This window comes from Pavona decussata, unplaced genomic scaffold (genome assembly GCF_977016875.1).
Source record: "Pavona decussata unplaced genomic scaffold, jaPavDecu1.1 SCAFFOLD_84, whole genome shotgun sequence".
In the NCBI taxonomy this organism is placed as follows: domain Eukaryota; kingdom Metazoa; phylum Cnidaria; class Anthozoa; order Scleractinia; family Agariciidae; genus Pavona; species Pavona decussata.
In genome coordinates this window covers 4,621,846-4,640,558 of record NW_028145502.1, presented here as the reverse complement: position 1 = coordinate 4,640,558, position 18,713 = coordinate 4,621,846, and the positions used below count along the sequence as shown (strand labels likewise).

Sequence of the window (18,713 nt, the reverse complement as noted above, 5' to 3'; positions counted from 1 at the left end):
CGTTTTCTTGGCCAGACCAGATCACTTGCAGGTACTCCAAACCAGTGGCCTAGCAAGAGCCGCCGTACATTCAGAGTCTGGAGAAACAACCACCCCATTTGGTACGGCGAGTTTTAAGATATAGCCGTTGAAAACAGGTGACGGAAAACAGCGCAACAACGTTTTTGCTATAGATCTCTTGGAGAGACCCACCACGGAATATCGTTCCCACAGTCCCGATTTTGTGGTTTGAGGGGACGCACAACAGGGCGTGCTACATTGAAAAGAAAGGAGAGGCCGGAGATTGCAAGAAAGGGCAATATGAGTGAGAGCTACAATCGTCAGCCCCAAAACATCCATCACGATGAAACTAGAGTAGCTCCAGTTAGAGATACCACGAAGGCGGAGACCACACAGGTCTAACCGGAGAGATCGCACACAACAGCACTGCAAATGAAAGAAACTAGAGAGGAATATGTCGCACTGAGGTAAGCAACAGCAGTAATCAAGAATGGCGCAAGACGAGTGGTCGTTAATGCGCTACTGGACGACGTCAGTCGTAAGACGTACATCAACAGTTGAATTAGAACTTCAAGGGGAGAACCGTAGAGCAACCGTTCACGTTCTAAATGGTCGACAGCTTCGAGACAAGAATCCTTGAGCTAAATCTTGAAAGCTTAGATGAAAAGAAGTATGTAAAGATAACAACTTTCACTGCAGAACGCGTTTCAGGGAACATTGGAGTAATCAACTGGGCTAAATACGCGACGAAGTGGGAGTATCTTAAAGGTTTTACTGTAACTTGGAGCACGCCCAATCATCGACGTTTTCGTGAGTATCAATCAAAGAAGGATGTTGGAGGTAAAACCAGTAAGAACAGTTGCACGGCTGACGACCTTCTGATGGACATTTATCGGCGATGGAAATAGTACTCATTAGGGAGGCTATCAAACAAGTGTCGCTCACACTTATTTTATACGTGATGACGATACGAGTTCAACTAGATTGCAAACTCCAAACATTCTTGGAGATAGAGGTGCTTAGTCAGAGCATTGAGACTTCGAATGAGAAATACCGCGCTCGAGAAACTTAAGCGACCAATCAAACGTGAGAGCAGGCGGTACGAGGTCGAATTGCATTGGAAAGACGACCATTCAGTGTTACCAGACAACTACGAGACAGCCCTGAGACGGTTGAGAAGTACAGAGAAACGCATTCTCAAAAAGAGCTAGAACAGAGGTTGCGTAAGGAAGATCCCAAAAACAGAGAAAAAGCCCTTTGAGTCTTGTTACCTACCGCCGGACCAAGCAACGACGAGGACAAGCATTGTGTCTGACGCGGCAGCCAAGTGCGAGGGGATCTCTTTGAGCAATGTCATACACCATGGACCTAAGTTGCAGCGAGAGCTTTCCAGCCTTTAATACGGTTCCCGGGCAAGCAATAGAGTTAGTCTGTGGCATAGCAGAGATGTATCTCTGCACAAGTCTTAAACCAGAAGATATCCAGTATAATGGACTTTTATGGAGAGCGCTCGACCAAACCAAGGTACCAGATGAAATTGAATTCAAATGAGTGGCATTCGGAAAAAATTCGTCGTAGTTTCAACCGCTGTTTGTCGTACAAGAACATGCGAAGAAGTATCAATAAAATTTCCCACTGGTTACGGTAACAATAATATCTCTGGCAATATTATCTCCAACTATCTCCCAACATATATGGACGATAGCATGAATTCAGTTCCAGATGATAAGATTGCGATAGACTTGTGCAAAATACTTTCGACGCAGTGGAAGAATGCTGGTATGCACGCATGTAAATGGCTGTCTAACTCAGGAGAATTGTTGTGGGAGATACCAGCATTGGAAAGTAGATCTAGATAATGGGGGAGCTGCCCTCTGTTAAGACGCGCGGAGTACTATGGGTAGAGAGGGAAAACATGTTCATCTGCCGATTGCATCCACCTCGAGATGTGTACAGATGTTAGACCTAATAAAGCGCAACCTTCCTGAGAAGAATAACCTAATTTTGCGACACTTTCGGATTTTGGACGCCATATACCTTTCGAGCAAAGGCTTCGTTCCAAGAAATCTGGACCACGGGCATTGACTAGTGAGAAGTCGCTTCAGTTGTAACAGGAAAAGAAGGCTAGGCGGTGGTTCAACAATGAACCAAAGCATTTAGTAAAAATTAAGATCGCGATGTTTTCAGCCCGTGGACAGAAATTTGAAGTCCGCGAGCCCTCAGGTATTCGTAGTTGCGTATGGAGCGGTAGTGTATTAAAAATATGAGCACAGCGATGGAACTTTTTCGGTCCACCTAGTGGCTGCCAAGTCAAGAGTTGCACCCCTTACAGCCACACGAATCCCTCGTTTGAGGCTGAGGGGCGCAATTCTCGGATTAAGACTAAGTATATCAATATCGAAAGCATTGAAGATTGCAACTCGCGAAATAACGTTTTGGTCGGATGTCATGAAAGTGTTATGGTAGATTCATCTCCGAAGCAGGAAATATAAGCCATTTGGAATTGGAGAAATACGGTCTCACACAAGTCCTCAACAGTGAAGATATTTTTAACTGAAGAGAACTCAGCTGATCATATAACAAGAGGCTTATCAGTAGAGGAGTTAGCTAGTAAGGACAAATTGTGGGAAGGACCTTTGTATTTGGAGAAAAAAATCTGAATGGGCAGTAGATCATATCATGAAACAGCAACGAAAGAGGTCAGGAAACAAGCACGCCTACAAGCTGACTGCAGCAATAGAGGAACAACTGTGTTAGCTATCAAAAACAATGCTAAGCAGCGGCTTAAAACGAAAAACTGCTAAGATCTTTCTTCTGTTTCATCTTCCACCCGCAGGTCAAATATATGTTTTATGTATTTATATTAATATTATTCTACAAAAATGTAGGTCGCTCCCTCGGGTCACAATTATTTGGAAGTCTTCAGATTCTCGGAAAGGTGCCGTTGATCCATTATTAAATACAGGCAGTTTTCTGACAGGTATCATGGATAAGTTTGCAAGTACACCACCTTGAAAAACTGGTTTACAAGATGTCTCTATTTATTGTGTTTCTTAATTGATTCTTAACAGCTACTTTGACTCCACGGACAGACCCACCAACCACAAACAGATCAGCGTCTAAGACACCGATTCCGGCAACAGGTAATATATGACTTGTATTTTTTGAAGTATATACTTACTAAATTTTGGTTTTCAAAATGTAATGTTACATTTGCCGACAACTTTCAAATGGAAACTGCGCGACGATGAATACTTTGAAATTTTAACGAATTTTAAGGGAGCAAGCCATTACAGTTCAGTTCTAAAAAAGTACCATTTCGATGAAAAATAATTTCTCCATTAATGTAGTTTCTATTAATATGCTAAAAGAGATTTTCTCATCATTATGAGCCATTTGAATTAACTTCTCGATTCCATTTTGTACGCATGCGCTGTGGCATTTGCTAATTGGTTTATCGGCTTGGATTTTTCATCGGTGACCCTTGTAGTTTTAAAAAAATTCAACTTGATCCTTTGTCAGCGACATCAAAAGCGAAATTACGACAGCTATGGATTGTAAGTTCTACCGTTTCACGACATCAAAAACCATCGGCGCAGCTTGGAAAATTAGAGACTTTCCCGATCGTGTCAGTAAAATAATATAACGAATGCATCTTGCATGTTAGCCAGCTTTTTCAACAATTTCCATTGCACAGCTTTAAGATTTTGAATCTTAAACTTCTCAATAACACGATCGAATACTATCCACTTAATTCGCCATAACCCTCTTAAAGCTAATTTATGTAATTTAAGTTGCCTGGTCGATTCAGGCAAACACGTTTCTCATAGGTTGAAATTAACAATGCCAAGGTGACGCGTCCAACTGTCTCTTCGGGGATGAGCGTGCACTCATTTCGCGAACAGCAGCTAGTAATCAATCCTAAGCTCACAAATGTTTAAAGAACTTTAACAGATTCTCAGAAAGTGAGCGTTCTTCTTTTAAAATAAATGGAACTACTTGAAAATATAATAAAAATTTGCCGGTTATTGAGAGGCCCTCTATGACATTTAGATACATGTAGAGAAAATACCTAGCCAATGTTTGACTGATCGCCGCTGATTGTTCCTGATACTGAGGATTATAAAACATCTGTTTGTATTTGTCAAAAACTACCACATTTAAATTTCCCGTCGATCCGCAATAGAAAACCAGGCGGTTTTCTGACAAGCATCGTGGATAAGTTTGCAAGTGCACCACTTTGACAAACTGGTTTACAAGATTTCTCTATTTATTTCGTTTTTAATTTGATTCTTAATAGCCAACGTGACTCCGTGGACAACCACACCAACCACAAACAAAGCAGCGTCTCCGACACCGAGTCCAGCAACAGGTAATATATGACTTGTATGTTTGAGGTATATATTACTGAAATATGGTTTACAATTTAACATTACACTTGTCGACAACTTTAGCATACAAATTGCGCGACGGTGAGGAATTGAAGATTTAAGAGAGCTTACCATCACCAGTTACTTTAAAAATGGACCAATTCAGTGAAAAGCAGGTTTGCCTAGGTATCCATTAATGCATTTTATAACACACTTCTTAACAAGAAACATTATAATGCCTGCTTAGACAAACCACCGACAACACAAAGACCACAATTCATCATCTTCTTACTACTGTGTTGGCTACTTGGTGACTGTGTTTCTTTTTCTTCTCTTAGTATACATTGGTAATATATATTTTTTTAAATTTAATGTAACTACCAACGTCTTCATGTCTGTGGAACAAAGTATTTTAATCGGAGCGACGTATTGAGTCGATACTGAATTGAAGATTTAAGGGAGCCAGCCATTACAGTTCAGTTTCAAAAATGTACCATTTCGATGAAAAACAGGTTCTCCATTATGTAGTTTAAAAGACACTTTTTAAGAAGAAACATTACAATTCTTCCTTGGACAAACCAACAGACAACACAAAGAACACGATTCAATATTTTCTTACAACGAAATTGACTAGTAGTTGACTGTATTTCTTTTTCTTCTTTGTTTTACCGGATAGTACCGGATAGACCTACGCGACTCATGCTGTGTCCATTGTATTGATAAAACGTTTAAATTTTGGTTTTACAAGCATGTCTTCAAGAGTTTTATCCCTATCATTTTGAGCCATTTGGATTAGCTTTTCTATCCCATTGCGTACGCTAGCACTGTGGCATTTGGTAATTGGTTTATCGGCTCGGATTATTCGGCGGCGACCTCTGTAGATTTCAAAAATTCGACTGAACCCTGTGTCAGCGACATCAAGGGCAAAATAAACCACAGCTATGGATTAAAAGTTCGACCGTTTCACGGCATCAAAAACCATCGGCGCAGCTTGGAAAATTAGAGACTTTCCCAATCGAGTTCTTTCAATAACGAATACATCTTGCATGATAACCAACTTTTTCAACGATCCCCGTTGCACAGCTTTGAGATTTTAAATCTTAAACTTCTCAATAACACGATCGCAAACTATCCACTTCACCATAACTTTCTCAAAGCAAATTTACGTAATTTATGTTGCCTGGGAGATTTAGGCAGACACGTTTCTCATTGGGAATCAACAGTGCCAAAGTTACGTGTCCAACTATCTCTTCGGAGATGAGCGTGTGCTCATTTCACGAACAGCGGGTGGTTATCGAATCGTTAGCTCACAAATGATTGGAGAACCTCAACAGATTCTCAGAGTGCGCAATCTCCTTTGAAAACAAATGGAACTAGTTGAAAATATAATAAAAATGTGCTGGTTGTTCAGAGGTCCTCCATGACCTCTGGATACATGTAGAGAAAAAACTAGCCAATGTTTGACTGATCGCCCCTGATTGTTCCTGATACTGAGAGTTATAAAACATTCGTTCGTACTTGTCAAAAACTGCCACATTCTAATTTCCCATCGATCCGCAATTAAATACCAGGCAGTTTTTAGATAAATTTGCAAGTGCACCACCTTGACAAACTAGTTTACGAGATGTCTCTATTTACTTCGCTTTTAATTTCATTCTCAACAGTCAATGTGACTCCGTCGTCAAACCCAACAATCACAAACAGACCAGCGTCCCCGACACCGAGTCCAGCACAAGGTAATAAATGATTGTGTTTTTGAAGTATATATTACTGGAATAAGGTTTTCAATCATACGTTAGACTTGTCGACAACTTTAGCATACAAATTGTGCGACGATGAGGAATTGAAGATTTAAGGGAGCTTACCATTACCGGTCAGTTTAAAAATTGACCAATTCAGTTAAAAACAGGCTTACCTAGGTCTCCATTAATGTAGTTGTCATAAACTGTATATACTGTAGATTGTCATAAACTGTATATTCCAGCCCCAATTGATAGTAACAATTTGCGAAGCTCGTTTTACCTACCGCCCCATTTTTGTCGACAAAAATCTTCACATTTTGCAGAATACCAGCGAATCATCTAGTATCGTATTTTGTGCTTCCCAGAGATGTGAAGGCTTACACGTCGAAGAGCGACAGGCTCGAGAGCGCGCTGAGAGATTAGCAGCTAAGGGTTTTAGTGAATAGCTTGCCATTGAGGCTTGAGAAGGAAAGGGTCGAAGAAAAACTTGCCCGAAAAATAAGAGTGCGTGAGAAAAGATAAACCGGCATAAAGGATCGCTAAGGAAAAAGCCAAAGAAACCCATTTAGCCCTGAAGAGAGAGATCAGCGAGGAGCTCGGCCTAGAAGCAGAATTACACGACAAGAAGACTCGAAAAATACCGTCAGGCGCTGACCACAGCTTGAGGGTCCACTAAGCAAAGCATCAGCGCCCAGTTTTTTCAAGCCCGAATCGACAAAGCAACAGCGGTACCCGAACGCAAGCTAATGTAGCCCGGACAGTACTTATCGGGCGAAGCGATAAGGGTTATTGAGAATTTGGATCATCCCACCTCTGCTTACCTCTACAAGTATGGAGGAAGAAGAGGACAGATCGCACTCTATTTGGAGGAACTTGGAGATTTTAAGCCAATCCGTGTCGGTAACACCAAAGATACAGAGAAGTTCGCTGATATCCAAGACATCGAAGTTATCAACCTTAAAGAGGCTGGCCGACATAAGGAGTTGGGCAATGGATCGCTCTATGATAAGCTGCAGAGGAAGATGACATAGTCAATGCTAGCATAGTACCATCGACGGATTTTTGAACACAAGAAACAACATGCGTAGGAAGATTACGAGAATGGGTTATACAAGAAGCAGAAGTCCAGACAGCACCAGTTGAGACGCTTCGAGAGATATGGAGCATTTCCAGTATCCCGAAGAGAAATCAGACGTTTTCTTGGCCAGATCAGATCACTCGCAGGTAATCCAAACCAGTGGCCTAGTAAGAGCCGCCGTAGAGTCAACGTAAGTGGAAATAAACACCCATTTGGTGCGACGAGTTTTAAAGTATAACCGTTGAAAAAAGGTGGCGGAAAGCGGCGCAACGACGTTTTTGCTATAGATGCCTAGGAGAGACCCACCACAGAATATCGTTCCCGCAGTCCCGATCTTGTGGTTTGAAGGGATGCACAACCGGCGTCCTACATTGTCAAAGAAAGGAGAGGCCGGAGATTGCAAGGAACAGAAATAGGAGTGACAGCTACAATCGTCAGCCCCAAAACGTACATTGGAATGAAACTAAAGTAGCTCCAGTTAGAGATACTATAAAGGTCCTACAGGAGAGATCGCACACAACAGTAATGCACATGCACGGTGAATATGTTGCACTGAGGAAAGTAACAGTAGTAATCAAAATTGGCACAAGGAGAGAAAAAAAAAAAAAAAAAAAAAAACGAGGACAGTGGTCGTTAATGCGCCACTGGACGACGCTAGTAGTAAGACATACATCAACAGTGATGTAGCAGCTGAATTAGGACTTCAAGGAGAGAACATTAGTGTAACCGTTAACGTTCTAAATGGTCAGACCGTCAGCTTCGAGACAAAAATCTTCGAACTAAATCTTGAAAGCTTAGATGGAAAGATAGATATAAAGATAACAGCTGTTACCGCAGAATACGTTACAGGGACCATTGGATTAATCAACTGGGCTAAATACGCAAAGAAGTGGGAGCATCTAAAGGGTATTCCTTTACCTTGGACCACGCCCAATCGTTGATATTTTCATCGGTATCAATCGGTGAGGTATGTTAGTGAAAAGCCAAAAAAAAAAAAAAAAGTGGCATGGTTAACGGTCCTCGGATGGACATGTATCGGCGATCCAAATAGAATCAAGGAAGCTATCGAACAAGTTTCGCTCACACATATTTTATACGTGTTGACAATAAGAGCAGCAACCTGATTGGAAACTCCCAAAGTTCTTTGAGAAGAAAATGCTGAGTCACAGCATTGAGACTCTTCATCCGAATGAGAAATCCGCGCTTAAGAGACTTGACCGATCAATCAAAATTGAGAGCGGTCGCAGTCACTTGGAAAGACGACCTGTCACAGTTACTGGACCGACTACGAGGCAGCCCTGAGATGGTTTGAGAAGTACAGAGAAACGAATTCTAAAGGAGCCAGAAAGAAGGTTGCGTAAGGAGGAGCCCAAAAACAGAGAAAAAGCCAATTGAGTCCGGTTACCTACCACACTTTCCTTTTACAGAGTGTGTTCATTCACGTGCTACCGGCCATATTGGTTTACTGAAACAAAAGAAAGTGTTTACATAAAAATAGAGTTCAATTCCCAGAGGTTTAGTTTGGGACATGGCCGCCATTTGTTTGTTTTGGGACACCAACATGGCCGCCGTGACGTCATGTGAAAACACTCTATAAGGCCTGACAAAGCAACAGCGATGATGAACGTTGTTTCTGATTCGTGCCAAGTGCGATGTGATCTCTTTGAGCGATGTAATACACCATAATAATAATAATAAAAATAATAATAATAATAATAATAATAATAATAATATATTTATGCAGGATGACCATTTCAGTTATAAAAGCTGCTATCAAAATGAGTCCTGTTTAAACATAAAAAAGGAGATCTTAAAAAGCTATATGAGAAATCGAGAAATCATCCATTTGAAAAGGGATAAAAGGACTAAAACCGGAGTTCACATACAATTATTAAAAATATATGCCCCTACCATAGGGACCTAAGTTGCAACGAGAGCTTTTCAGCCTTTTGCTACGGTTCCAAAAGGAAGCAATAACATTAGTGGTGACAAAGCAGAGGTATATCTCCTCGTCAGTCTTGCACCAGAAGACAGGCAGTATAATCAAGTTTTATAGAGAGCGCTCGACGAAACCAAAGTATCAGATGAATATGAATTTAATTGAGTGGTTTAAAAAAAAAAAAAAAAACATAAGTTTATCGATATCGAAAGCATTGAAGATTGCAACTCGCGAAATCACGTTTTGGTCGGCGAAGCAGGACATTTAAGCCGTTTTGTCGTAAACAGAATTGGAAAAATACAGTCTCACACAAGTCCTCAACAGTAGAGGAGCTAGCTAGCAAGAACACCTGTTTGGAAGGAACTTTTTATTTGGAGAGGAAAAAACCTGAATGGGCTGTAGATCGAATCAGGAACAGCAACGAAAAAGAAAAAAGGAAACAAGAACGCCTACAAGCTGACTGCAGCACTAGAGGGACAACGATGTTGGCTATCCAAAAAATCGCTACGTAGGGCCGGCTTGAAACGAGACGCTTTTCTACCTGGATTAGACTCATCAGAACACTTGCCTGGGTTTATCGCTTCGTAAACAATTGTCTGAGTTACCTCGTATTATACGTGGGCTGACTACCAACGACATCAAGGACGCCCAAATTCAAGTAATGAAGTCAGCACAAGCGGAATCGTTTGGAGAAGAGTACTCGTCATTGACAAGTGATAAAACACTTCCATGTGGTAGCAAATTGCTGGTCCTGAAACCAAGAATTGATGAAGATGGATTGATGAGATCTGGAGGTCGTCTAGAGAATGCTGAGTATTTACCACATAACGTTAAGTACCCTATTATCTTACCGAGAAAGAACTGGGTAGTCATGCTGATCATGAGACATTATCATGGAAAAAGGGAATCACATCTCAGGAACTAACCAAACATTGGTAATGTTGTCCAGTCGCGTTTTTGGCTTATGCTGAAGGAAAAAGAAATCCGAGATTGTGAAGCTTACCTCTATGAATACCGTAAGAAAAAAAGCCAAACCATCGCAACAAATCGCGGCGCCTCTCACAAAAATAAGGCTTAAGACTCTACTTCTTGCGTTCGCTCGTACGCCTGTAGATTTGAAGGGTCTTTTATAACAGTCCAGGGCAGAGGACAACAAATAGCTAAGGTATAACTTTCTCCGTTTAAATGTATAACCACCAGAACTGTACATTTGAAAATGGCAATTGCACTGGACAACGATTCCTTCCTTAACCCATTTTATAGGATAGCGAATCGCAGAGGATTGCCGAAAAAAATGATTTCAGATAATGGGACTAATTTCGTGGGAGAAAATCGAGAACTGGAAGAACTTGTTGTAGAAAAGTTAGACGAAGACAAAATTAGAGTAACCACCATGGCATGTCAATCCCGTTTTGTGCCCTTTGCCTCCGCACTTTGGCAGTGCACACGGGTCTATGATCAAAGCGTCCAAACGAGCTTTATATGGGATTTTAGGGAACGCTGCTGTAACGAACGAAGAGCTGATAACAGCCTTCACTGGTGCAGAAGCCCTGGTAAGCGACCTTTAACTTATCAGTCAGCGAGTCCTGAAGATTATGTCCCGTTAGCACTAACACGATTTTCTACATGGTAAAGACGGTGGACAGTCTGCGCCTGAATCTCTAGTCGAAACGGAATTCAGTCCTAAAAGGCGACGGAGACACGTTCAAGAGTTCGTCGGACACTTTTTTATACCTTTTTTTTTAACAAGGTGTGCAATACAACGTTAAAGAAAACTTCACTTCAAGACTTACGCTAGTTTTGTTACAATAAGCTTACTTACAATATTACGTTACAGTACTGACATAAATGTTAGCAGTAATATTACTTATAAGTATAAATTTGCTAGCGTTGTATCACGAATGCCATTCTCTGAATGGCTACGCTACGCCCCTTCTATTCTTTGTTAGATAGTGAGTAGCGGTTAACAACAAAGTGGCGGCCACTCCATCGCATTTCCGAAGTGTCTGCGATGAGGATATAAATAATTTACTTGTTTAGTTTTGCGCGACTAGTAGATTTATAATAAAACAATTCGATTTCTATCGCGTGATAGCTGATTTGGGCTGCGCCTTCATCAGCTATCACGCGATAGAAATCTCGAGGTTATAATGTTATTGTTATAGTATTACTTAAACAGAAGAAAGATCCTCGCAGTTATTTAAGTAACCTATGCAGTTGCAAAAAAAAAAAAAGCCTGAAAGAATTCATGCTTGAACAGGATTTGAACCCATGACCACTGCGATGCCGGTGCAGTGCTCTACCAACTGAGCTATCAAGCCAACCGGGAGCTGGTCAAATTGTGAGTTCGTGATATACACGTGAAACGTGAATAAATTAACGCAACTGCTTATATTGCGTAAAAAACTGCGAGGATTTTTCTTCTATTTAATCTTTCACCCGCAGTTCAAATATAAGTTTCTTATATTTAAATGAATATATTTTGTACAGGAATGTAGGTAGATTTCCGTTGCTCCGTCGGGTCACAAATTAAAATGTTTGGAAGTTTTCAACAGACTCTCAGAAAGTTGCCGTTGATCCACAATTATATTCAGGCGGTTTTCTGACAGTTATCATGAATAAGTTTGAAAGTACACCACGTTGACAAACTTATTTACAAGATGTCCCTATTTATTGTCTTTCTAAATTGATTCTTAATAGCTACTTTGACTCCGTGGACAAACGCACCAACTGCAAACAGACCAGCGGCCCCGACACCAAGTCCAGCAACAGGTAAGATTTGACTTGTATTTTTTGAAGTATATATTACTAGATTTAGGTTTTCAAAATGTAACGTTACATTTGTCGACGACTTTCACATAAAAACTGCGCGACGATGAATAATTAAAGATTTAAGGAAGCTAACCATTACAGTTCAGTTTAAAAATGTGCCCGCATTTCGGTGAAGAGCAGGTTCACTTGGGTCTTAATTAATGTAGTTTAAAACACACCTCTTAACGAAAAACATTATAATGTCTCCTTGGACAAACCAACAGACAACACAAAGACCACCATTCACTATCTTCCTACTACTACATTGACGGTTGGACGCGTGACCTTATCATTGTTAAGCCAAGGTCACGCGTCCAACTGTCTCCTCGGGGATAAGCGTAGGCTCATTTCGCGAACAGGGTCTGGCAAAAGAGCCTAACCTCACAAATGTTTGGAAAACTTAAATACATTCGCAGAGAGTGTTCGTTCTCCTTTCAAAATAATTGGAACTACTGGAAAATATTAAAAAGAATGCACTGGTTATTGAGAGTCCCTCGATGAGTTTTGGATACATTTATAGGAAATAATTATCCAACCTTTGACTGATCGCCCCGATTGTTCCTGATACTGAGGATTATAAAACATTTATACCTGTCAACAACTGCAACATTCAAATTGCGCGACCATCTGCAATGAAATATCAGGCAATGTTCTGACAGGCAACATGGATCAGTTTGGAAGTTCCCTTTTTGCTGACCCCAGAACCGGAGTTTTGTTCACCCAGCATTGTTAGCACAGTACTGTTACATTAGGTAGATATTTAGGTGCAGGAGAACTCAGCAATCTCTACTAAGCGTTTCAGGGGAGATCCCCCATAAAAGTGTCGTTACTGTTACACCACCTTGAAGTGCACCACATTGATAAACTGGCTTACAAGTTGTCTCTATTTATTTCCTCTTTAAATTTATTCTTAATAGCCACATTGACTCCGTCGACAAACCTGCCGACCACAAACAGACCAGCGTCTCTGACACCGAGTCAAGCACCAGGTAAGATATGACTTGTATGTTTGAAGTATATATTACTAGAACTAGGATTTTAATCTCACGTTACATTGTGACAACTCTCGCATACAAATTGCTCGACGATAAGAAATTGAAAATTAGGGAGCTTATTATTACAGGTCAGTTTAAAAATGCATTAACTCTGTTAAAAACAGGTTCACCTAGGTCTTCATTAATACAGTTTATAAATACAACTCGCCCTTGGACAAATCCACCGACAACACAAAGACAACCATTCACTAACTTCTTACTACTACATTGACTATTGGGCGACTGCATTTCTCTTTCTTCTCTAAGTATACATTGTTAATAAAATTTTTGAAAATTTAATCTTCCAAGGCCTTCATGTCTGCAGAACAAAGGGTTTTAATCGGCGTAATGTATTTAGCGGATATTTTTGTAAACTTGGTGGAGAAGTAAGTTTCTTAATGCTGGTTTCTTGTTGTATTTGGATGCAGTAATCTTCATTCGATTGTCACTATCTAAAAATTTATTCTGCTAGCCAAGAACATGCCTTTTTTTGTAAAACTTTAATAACGTCTTATGTGAATAAGGGATATTTATTTAAGGAGTGTTGCTTAAATACTTCAAAAAAAATTGTCTTGGCAATATTATTAAACGAAGGTTGAAGAATGACTTGCTGAAATAAAACACATGGAAGTAATGTGTAGTCTTTCTTTACTTGCAAGTTTCCACTAACAAAAAGTCTACTTCAGGCAGCCTCCATTGATACTAACAATATGCTGAGCTCACTCAATTAATGCGCGCCTTAACCCCTCCTCCCCATTTTTTTCTCCCACAAAAGCTCCCATGCTTTGGTAGCAAACTCTGCGAAAGTAGTTCTTTTTTGATTTGGCGAAAACGTCGCTATTTTGTGCCATGTTGAAATACGGAAAATCGCCTTAAATCATTACCATTTTCTTACACGACCGAGTTTTAAGGAGCATGGGTCTGGTGGCTGCTGTCGTCACCTTGAGAGCACGACAACATCATGCACACTCCACTTGTTTCTTTTAGAAAGTTAGATTAACCGTATGTAGATGGAGGGGAGGAACTCTCCTTGGTGATTTTGATTTAGTCAAATTTGTCACTAAGTGTGACGGGGTAAAGAAACAGACCTTTCGCAGTTCCTTACAAACTAACTCCTGAATAACGTTTTTTAATATTCGCGGAAACGCCATGAAACTTCAGGAGGCTTTCAGAAATTTAACTAGAAAAAGTTTATGTGGTCGTCTACTGTTTATTGATTTTGATGCTGCCATGGTGACCAAATTTTTCAGAAAATGAGCAACCTCTTTTTTAAAATGAAGAAAAGATACTTTTTTCATGCAACTTTGTTTTTTTTTTTTTTTTGATAAAATTAGTGTTTCTTTAATGATTCTGATTAGTTTTCACTCAATTTCGGGGCTTTCCTGATGAATTTCGACAAATTCTGAAAACCAAGATGGCTGCCATTTGGCAATAATGACGCTGTTACCAGGTGATTTGAGATCACTATTCCCGTGGTGTTCCGTACGATACCTTAGTAGTCTAGGGCGCACCAGTTAGTCCCCCTTTTCGAGGGGGAATCTCATTTACTTGAGGGGGCATAAATTAACGCCGATGACGTCATGGCCTATTGTCTTGATCGCTCATTATAGGATGACGTCATATTTTATTTTAGCCTTACCAACAGGTTATGAACTGGTTTGACAGGTTGATCAATGATGTCATGCTCTATTTTTAACTTATGGCAGTCATGGGCGGTATTACCGGTTTGACAGGTTTTTGAAGTTATTTTTGGATACATGACATCATATAGTATACTACATACATACTTTATTGTATAGCTCCCCTTGGGGGGGTTTTCTGTCATATATGAAAATAAAAATAATAATAACAATAATGAAAACTATTTACATTTGGATGATAATATAGAGAGAAAGAAAAAAATAGGATAATAACAAAAACGATGAATTAAAAAATTTTTAAAAAGTCTTTTTTTTTAAAAAAATCGCTAAGTTTTCCCGTGTTTCTGATATGCTTCAGTAAATGATTGTAGATTTTTTTTTTGCTCCACCGAAGGTGAAAGCCCTTTGGCCTTTCGCAAGCCTACACTTTGGCAGTGTGAGGTCATTATTATTTTGCCTGCTGTTCCTTTGGTGACTTTTTGAACGGTGTTGAAATCATTCTCGAAGATAACCGGGAGTTAGCTTGTTCATTCATTTGTATACAGTAGTCTATTTTCATTGTCCGTAAACGTATGAAAAAGCGATTACTGCCAAGCACATTATTCGCGAATTGTGAGTTTCAGTAGTAATCATACATTTTCAGTGATTCTATTTTGGATGAATTTGATCGAGATTATGTGATTTTGTTGGTTATAACAGATGAAATCAGACATCAGACATCAGACGCGTGTTTCGATTCACGCACCGTTACTTAAGCTATTATGTTAATTAAGTTGAGCTTTGTCGGGGATTAAACAGTAAAAACAGTCTTTTGTTGTCTTTGTTTACCAGATTGCTCCGAATAAGAATATTATTACGGGTGATCGATTCCTGCCTGCTTAAATTAATTTGCATGTTATGTTTGGCGCGCACTGGAAAAATAAAACACGCTCATAATTTACTGAAAATTCTTTATTTAAATCGTTCAACAATTCAAGTACAAAGCAAAGATCTTATGACAGCGTTAATCATCTTTATCCTCGTCATCGCTAGGCGGATAGAATGTCATTTTTGATGTCCTTTCATCCATGTGTGTGATTGCGCCACAATTTAATTAAAATTCATCCTCTTGAGAAGCCTTATATGGATGATTTCTGTGAGTTCGCCGGGATCTTCTTGAGGGACGATCATCGTCATCCAGATAGTTTTTAAACCGAATTCGAGGTGGTTTTTTTCTTTTCTGTGTAGGTGAGGGTACTGTGGGAGGGGGTGTTAAGATGGACGAGGGAAGTGACGCTTCCACGGGCGTCGCTTGTGTTGCGGTTGGTTCTTGGGCAGCGGTCGCCTGTCTAACCATGGGCGTTTGGACAGCGGCCGCCTGTACAGTCACTGGTTCTTGATCTGGCATAAGATTGCTAGAAATTTGTCTCTGTTCTTCAGAGTAGGGTGGATTTGATTCTTTGAGTCTGGAATTCAAGTGTTGTTTAAACGTCAAATACTTGTTTTGCAGCTGCATGTAATGCTTTGCTCTTTCGTCATCTCCAAGGTCTGATCGTGAGAGAAGACCATCCATTGAATCTTGTAATTTCTGCATTACTGGAACTACTGGGGGAGTCATTACGTTCTGTTGTTTGAGGTACTGTAGTAGTTCCTGCGAGATATTGTCCGGTACCGCTACGTTATCAAATCGTTCTTCGCTAGGTAGAACGTTTGTTCGCAATCTACAGTTATCTTGAGTGGTGGTTTTAAGATCAACTAGAAGATAACCAAAGTGCCTCTGTACAGCCTGCTCATAGTGATTAATAAAGAAATCGGTGTGCCTGGGATACATTTGCTTAGCCAGGGTAAGCACTTGAAGTTTATCCCGGGGGTTCTTGAAAAGGACTAAGTAGTGACTGTTTAAGCTGATACTTCGACTGCCTTTTCCTTGATGAAATAAGTTCTGCACGATGTAAATTATGCTTAGGTTGCGATGATGGGATCCTCTTGTAAACAGGTTGACGATTCGCTTGTCTTCACCGGCATCAGCCATCTGATCATCGATCACCATTAAGTTACGTTGGCGGATGTCAAAATAGGAGTCATGCTCTAGATTGGAAGGAATGCCTCTGATAAATTCTATGTTTGGCATTGTTGCCATCAATTCTAGATAAGCGGGCTGCCATTGCGAATAACACCAAACAGTCCTCTCTGGTGGTAGGTTGATTGCTCTTTGAGCCTGTTGCAACAAAGATTTTACCCAGACGGTCTTTCCTGATCCGGTCATGCCAGCAAACATACAAGTAAATGGATGTACAAATTGAAACCGCTGACACTTATCTTCAGAAAACGGCATAGCTCTGAAGGGAGTGAAACTCGGCGATTCACTGTGTTTCCGGCTCATGTGTCTTTGCATGTTATCTTTCCTGGAAAAATTATTTTTACAACCAGGACAGGACCAACTCATGTCAACTCAGTGAAGACTTAACGTGCACTGAAAAAACGTCGAATGTGTCACATTTAAATAGAATTAGCCCCTATTGTCTCCCTATCCTCTCCTCCAACTCCCCCTCTTCCTCCTCCTCCTCCTCCTCATTTCTATTGTTTTCCCTCTTTCTCCTCCACCTCCTCCTCCTCAATTCTGTTGTTTTCCCTCCTACTCCTTATTTCTAGTGTTTTCCTTCTCCTCAAGTCTATTACTTCCCCCACACTCACACAATAAAAGGGGGAGCTTACTTTCTTAAACTCATTCCATGATCATGTCTCGCGTTGTAAAGAACAACCGAGGTTTCCTTCAGCTACTTTCTGATTGCCCTTCCAAGCAGCGTCAGTTTCTCTTGAGAACAGCTACTCCACAACAGTTGCATGCGTTATTGCAAGTTATTTATAATGTACTTACAGAAAACATACCAGTGTCTGAAGAAGTTAGGGCCATATTGCGTTCGCATAAGGATGCTCTTCTAAATCTTGCTCAGCGAAATGTTCCTTACAAGACAAAGAAACGCATCCTTGTGCAAGAGGGCAGTGGGTTTATACAAGAATTACTGACCCCTGCAATTAGTAGCTTGGGGTATCTTATGTTATAAAAGAGACTGTGGATTCTGAATGTTGGTCATTTGTGTCTCTCTTTTAACGAGTGCTGGTCGATATGAAAAGAAAGATGGATTGGGATAAAGAGGAGGAAAGTGAAATGGAAGATTAGTCAACCTCTGATGAGGAAAGTGACGAAGAAGAACCCCGGATAAAAGATGTATTGAACAACCTTTCCAACGCCGTTTCCAGAAAGCACGCTTCTGAACTATTGCATAGTATGGCTGCTTCTAAAAATATCTTGTTCTGGACACCTAGTGGACTGTTACTCCGAAACCAGCGCGCAAAACCAGTAACAAACATCTCAGAGCTGGTCGAGTATGTGTTACTCCCTCATAACGAAGATGTCGCCAAACCCCGTGCGCTCAATACTTTCCTAGATGGACTAGCAAAGCTCGGAGTGAATAAGCGACTGATCAAAAATAAAAAAACCTCTAAGCGATTTGTTAGAAAAAGAAAGAGGATACCAGGATAAAGAAAACGAATCAGGTAATGAGGCTAATGATGAAAACTTGTCCGACAGCAGTGAAGAGGAGGAAACCAGTTCTGAAGATAGCCAATCTGAAGAGTCTCATAACAGCGGCCTGGAAATTGATTGGGAAGAAGAAGAGGCCGAGAATAGTAGCGACTCAGTTGAAAATTCAACGATAGCTCAGGCAAAAGTTCATGATCCGTGCCGACACTGCAACAGTTCACATGGATATGATACCGTAGTCATGAAATGTCCTAAGTGCTTTTGGGAAGATAACTGTAAAGTTTGCCCTATATGTGATCACAAGATTCCTCTTGAACGAAAGCACGCCAAGGAATCTCTCCGTCGATGTTATGATTGTGGAGCGATCACACACAAGGTTGAAAGGACATCAAAAATGACATTCTATCCCCCTAGCGATGACGAGGATAAAGATGATTAACGCTGTCATAAGATCTTTGCTTTGTACTTGAATTGTTGAACGATTTAAATAAAGAATTTTCAGTAAATTCTGAGCGTGTTTTATTTTTCCAGTGCGCGCCAAACATAACATGCAAATTAATTTAAGCAGGCAGGAAT

General features: G+C 40.4%; 1 protein-coding gene across 1 annotated transcript in view; it reads left to right on the top strand.

The window, feature by feature from the left end:
• Positions 1 to 18,713, top strand: part of LOC146475584 (uncharacterized) — an 873,425-nt gene that overhangs the window by 707,247 nt on the left and 147,465 nt on the right. The window contains exons 11-14 of the mRNA XM_085116063.1: positions 4,301 to 4,372; positions 6,035 to 6,106; positions 11,830 to 11,901; positions 12,858 to 12,929. Of these exons, the coding sequence (XP_084972189.1) occupies positions 4,301 to 4,372; positions 6,035 to 6,106; positions 11,830 to 11,901; positions 12,858 to 12,929 (288 nt within the window). The remainder of the gene's footprint in view (positions 1 to 4,300; positions 4,373 to 6,034; positions 6,107 to 11,829; positions 11,902 to 12,857; positions 12,930 to 18,713) is intronic.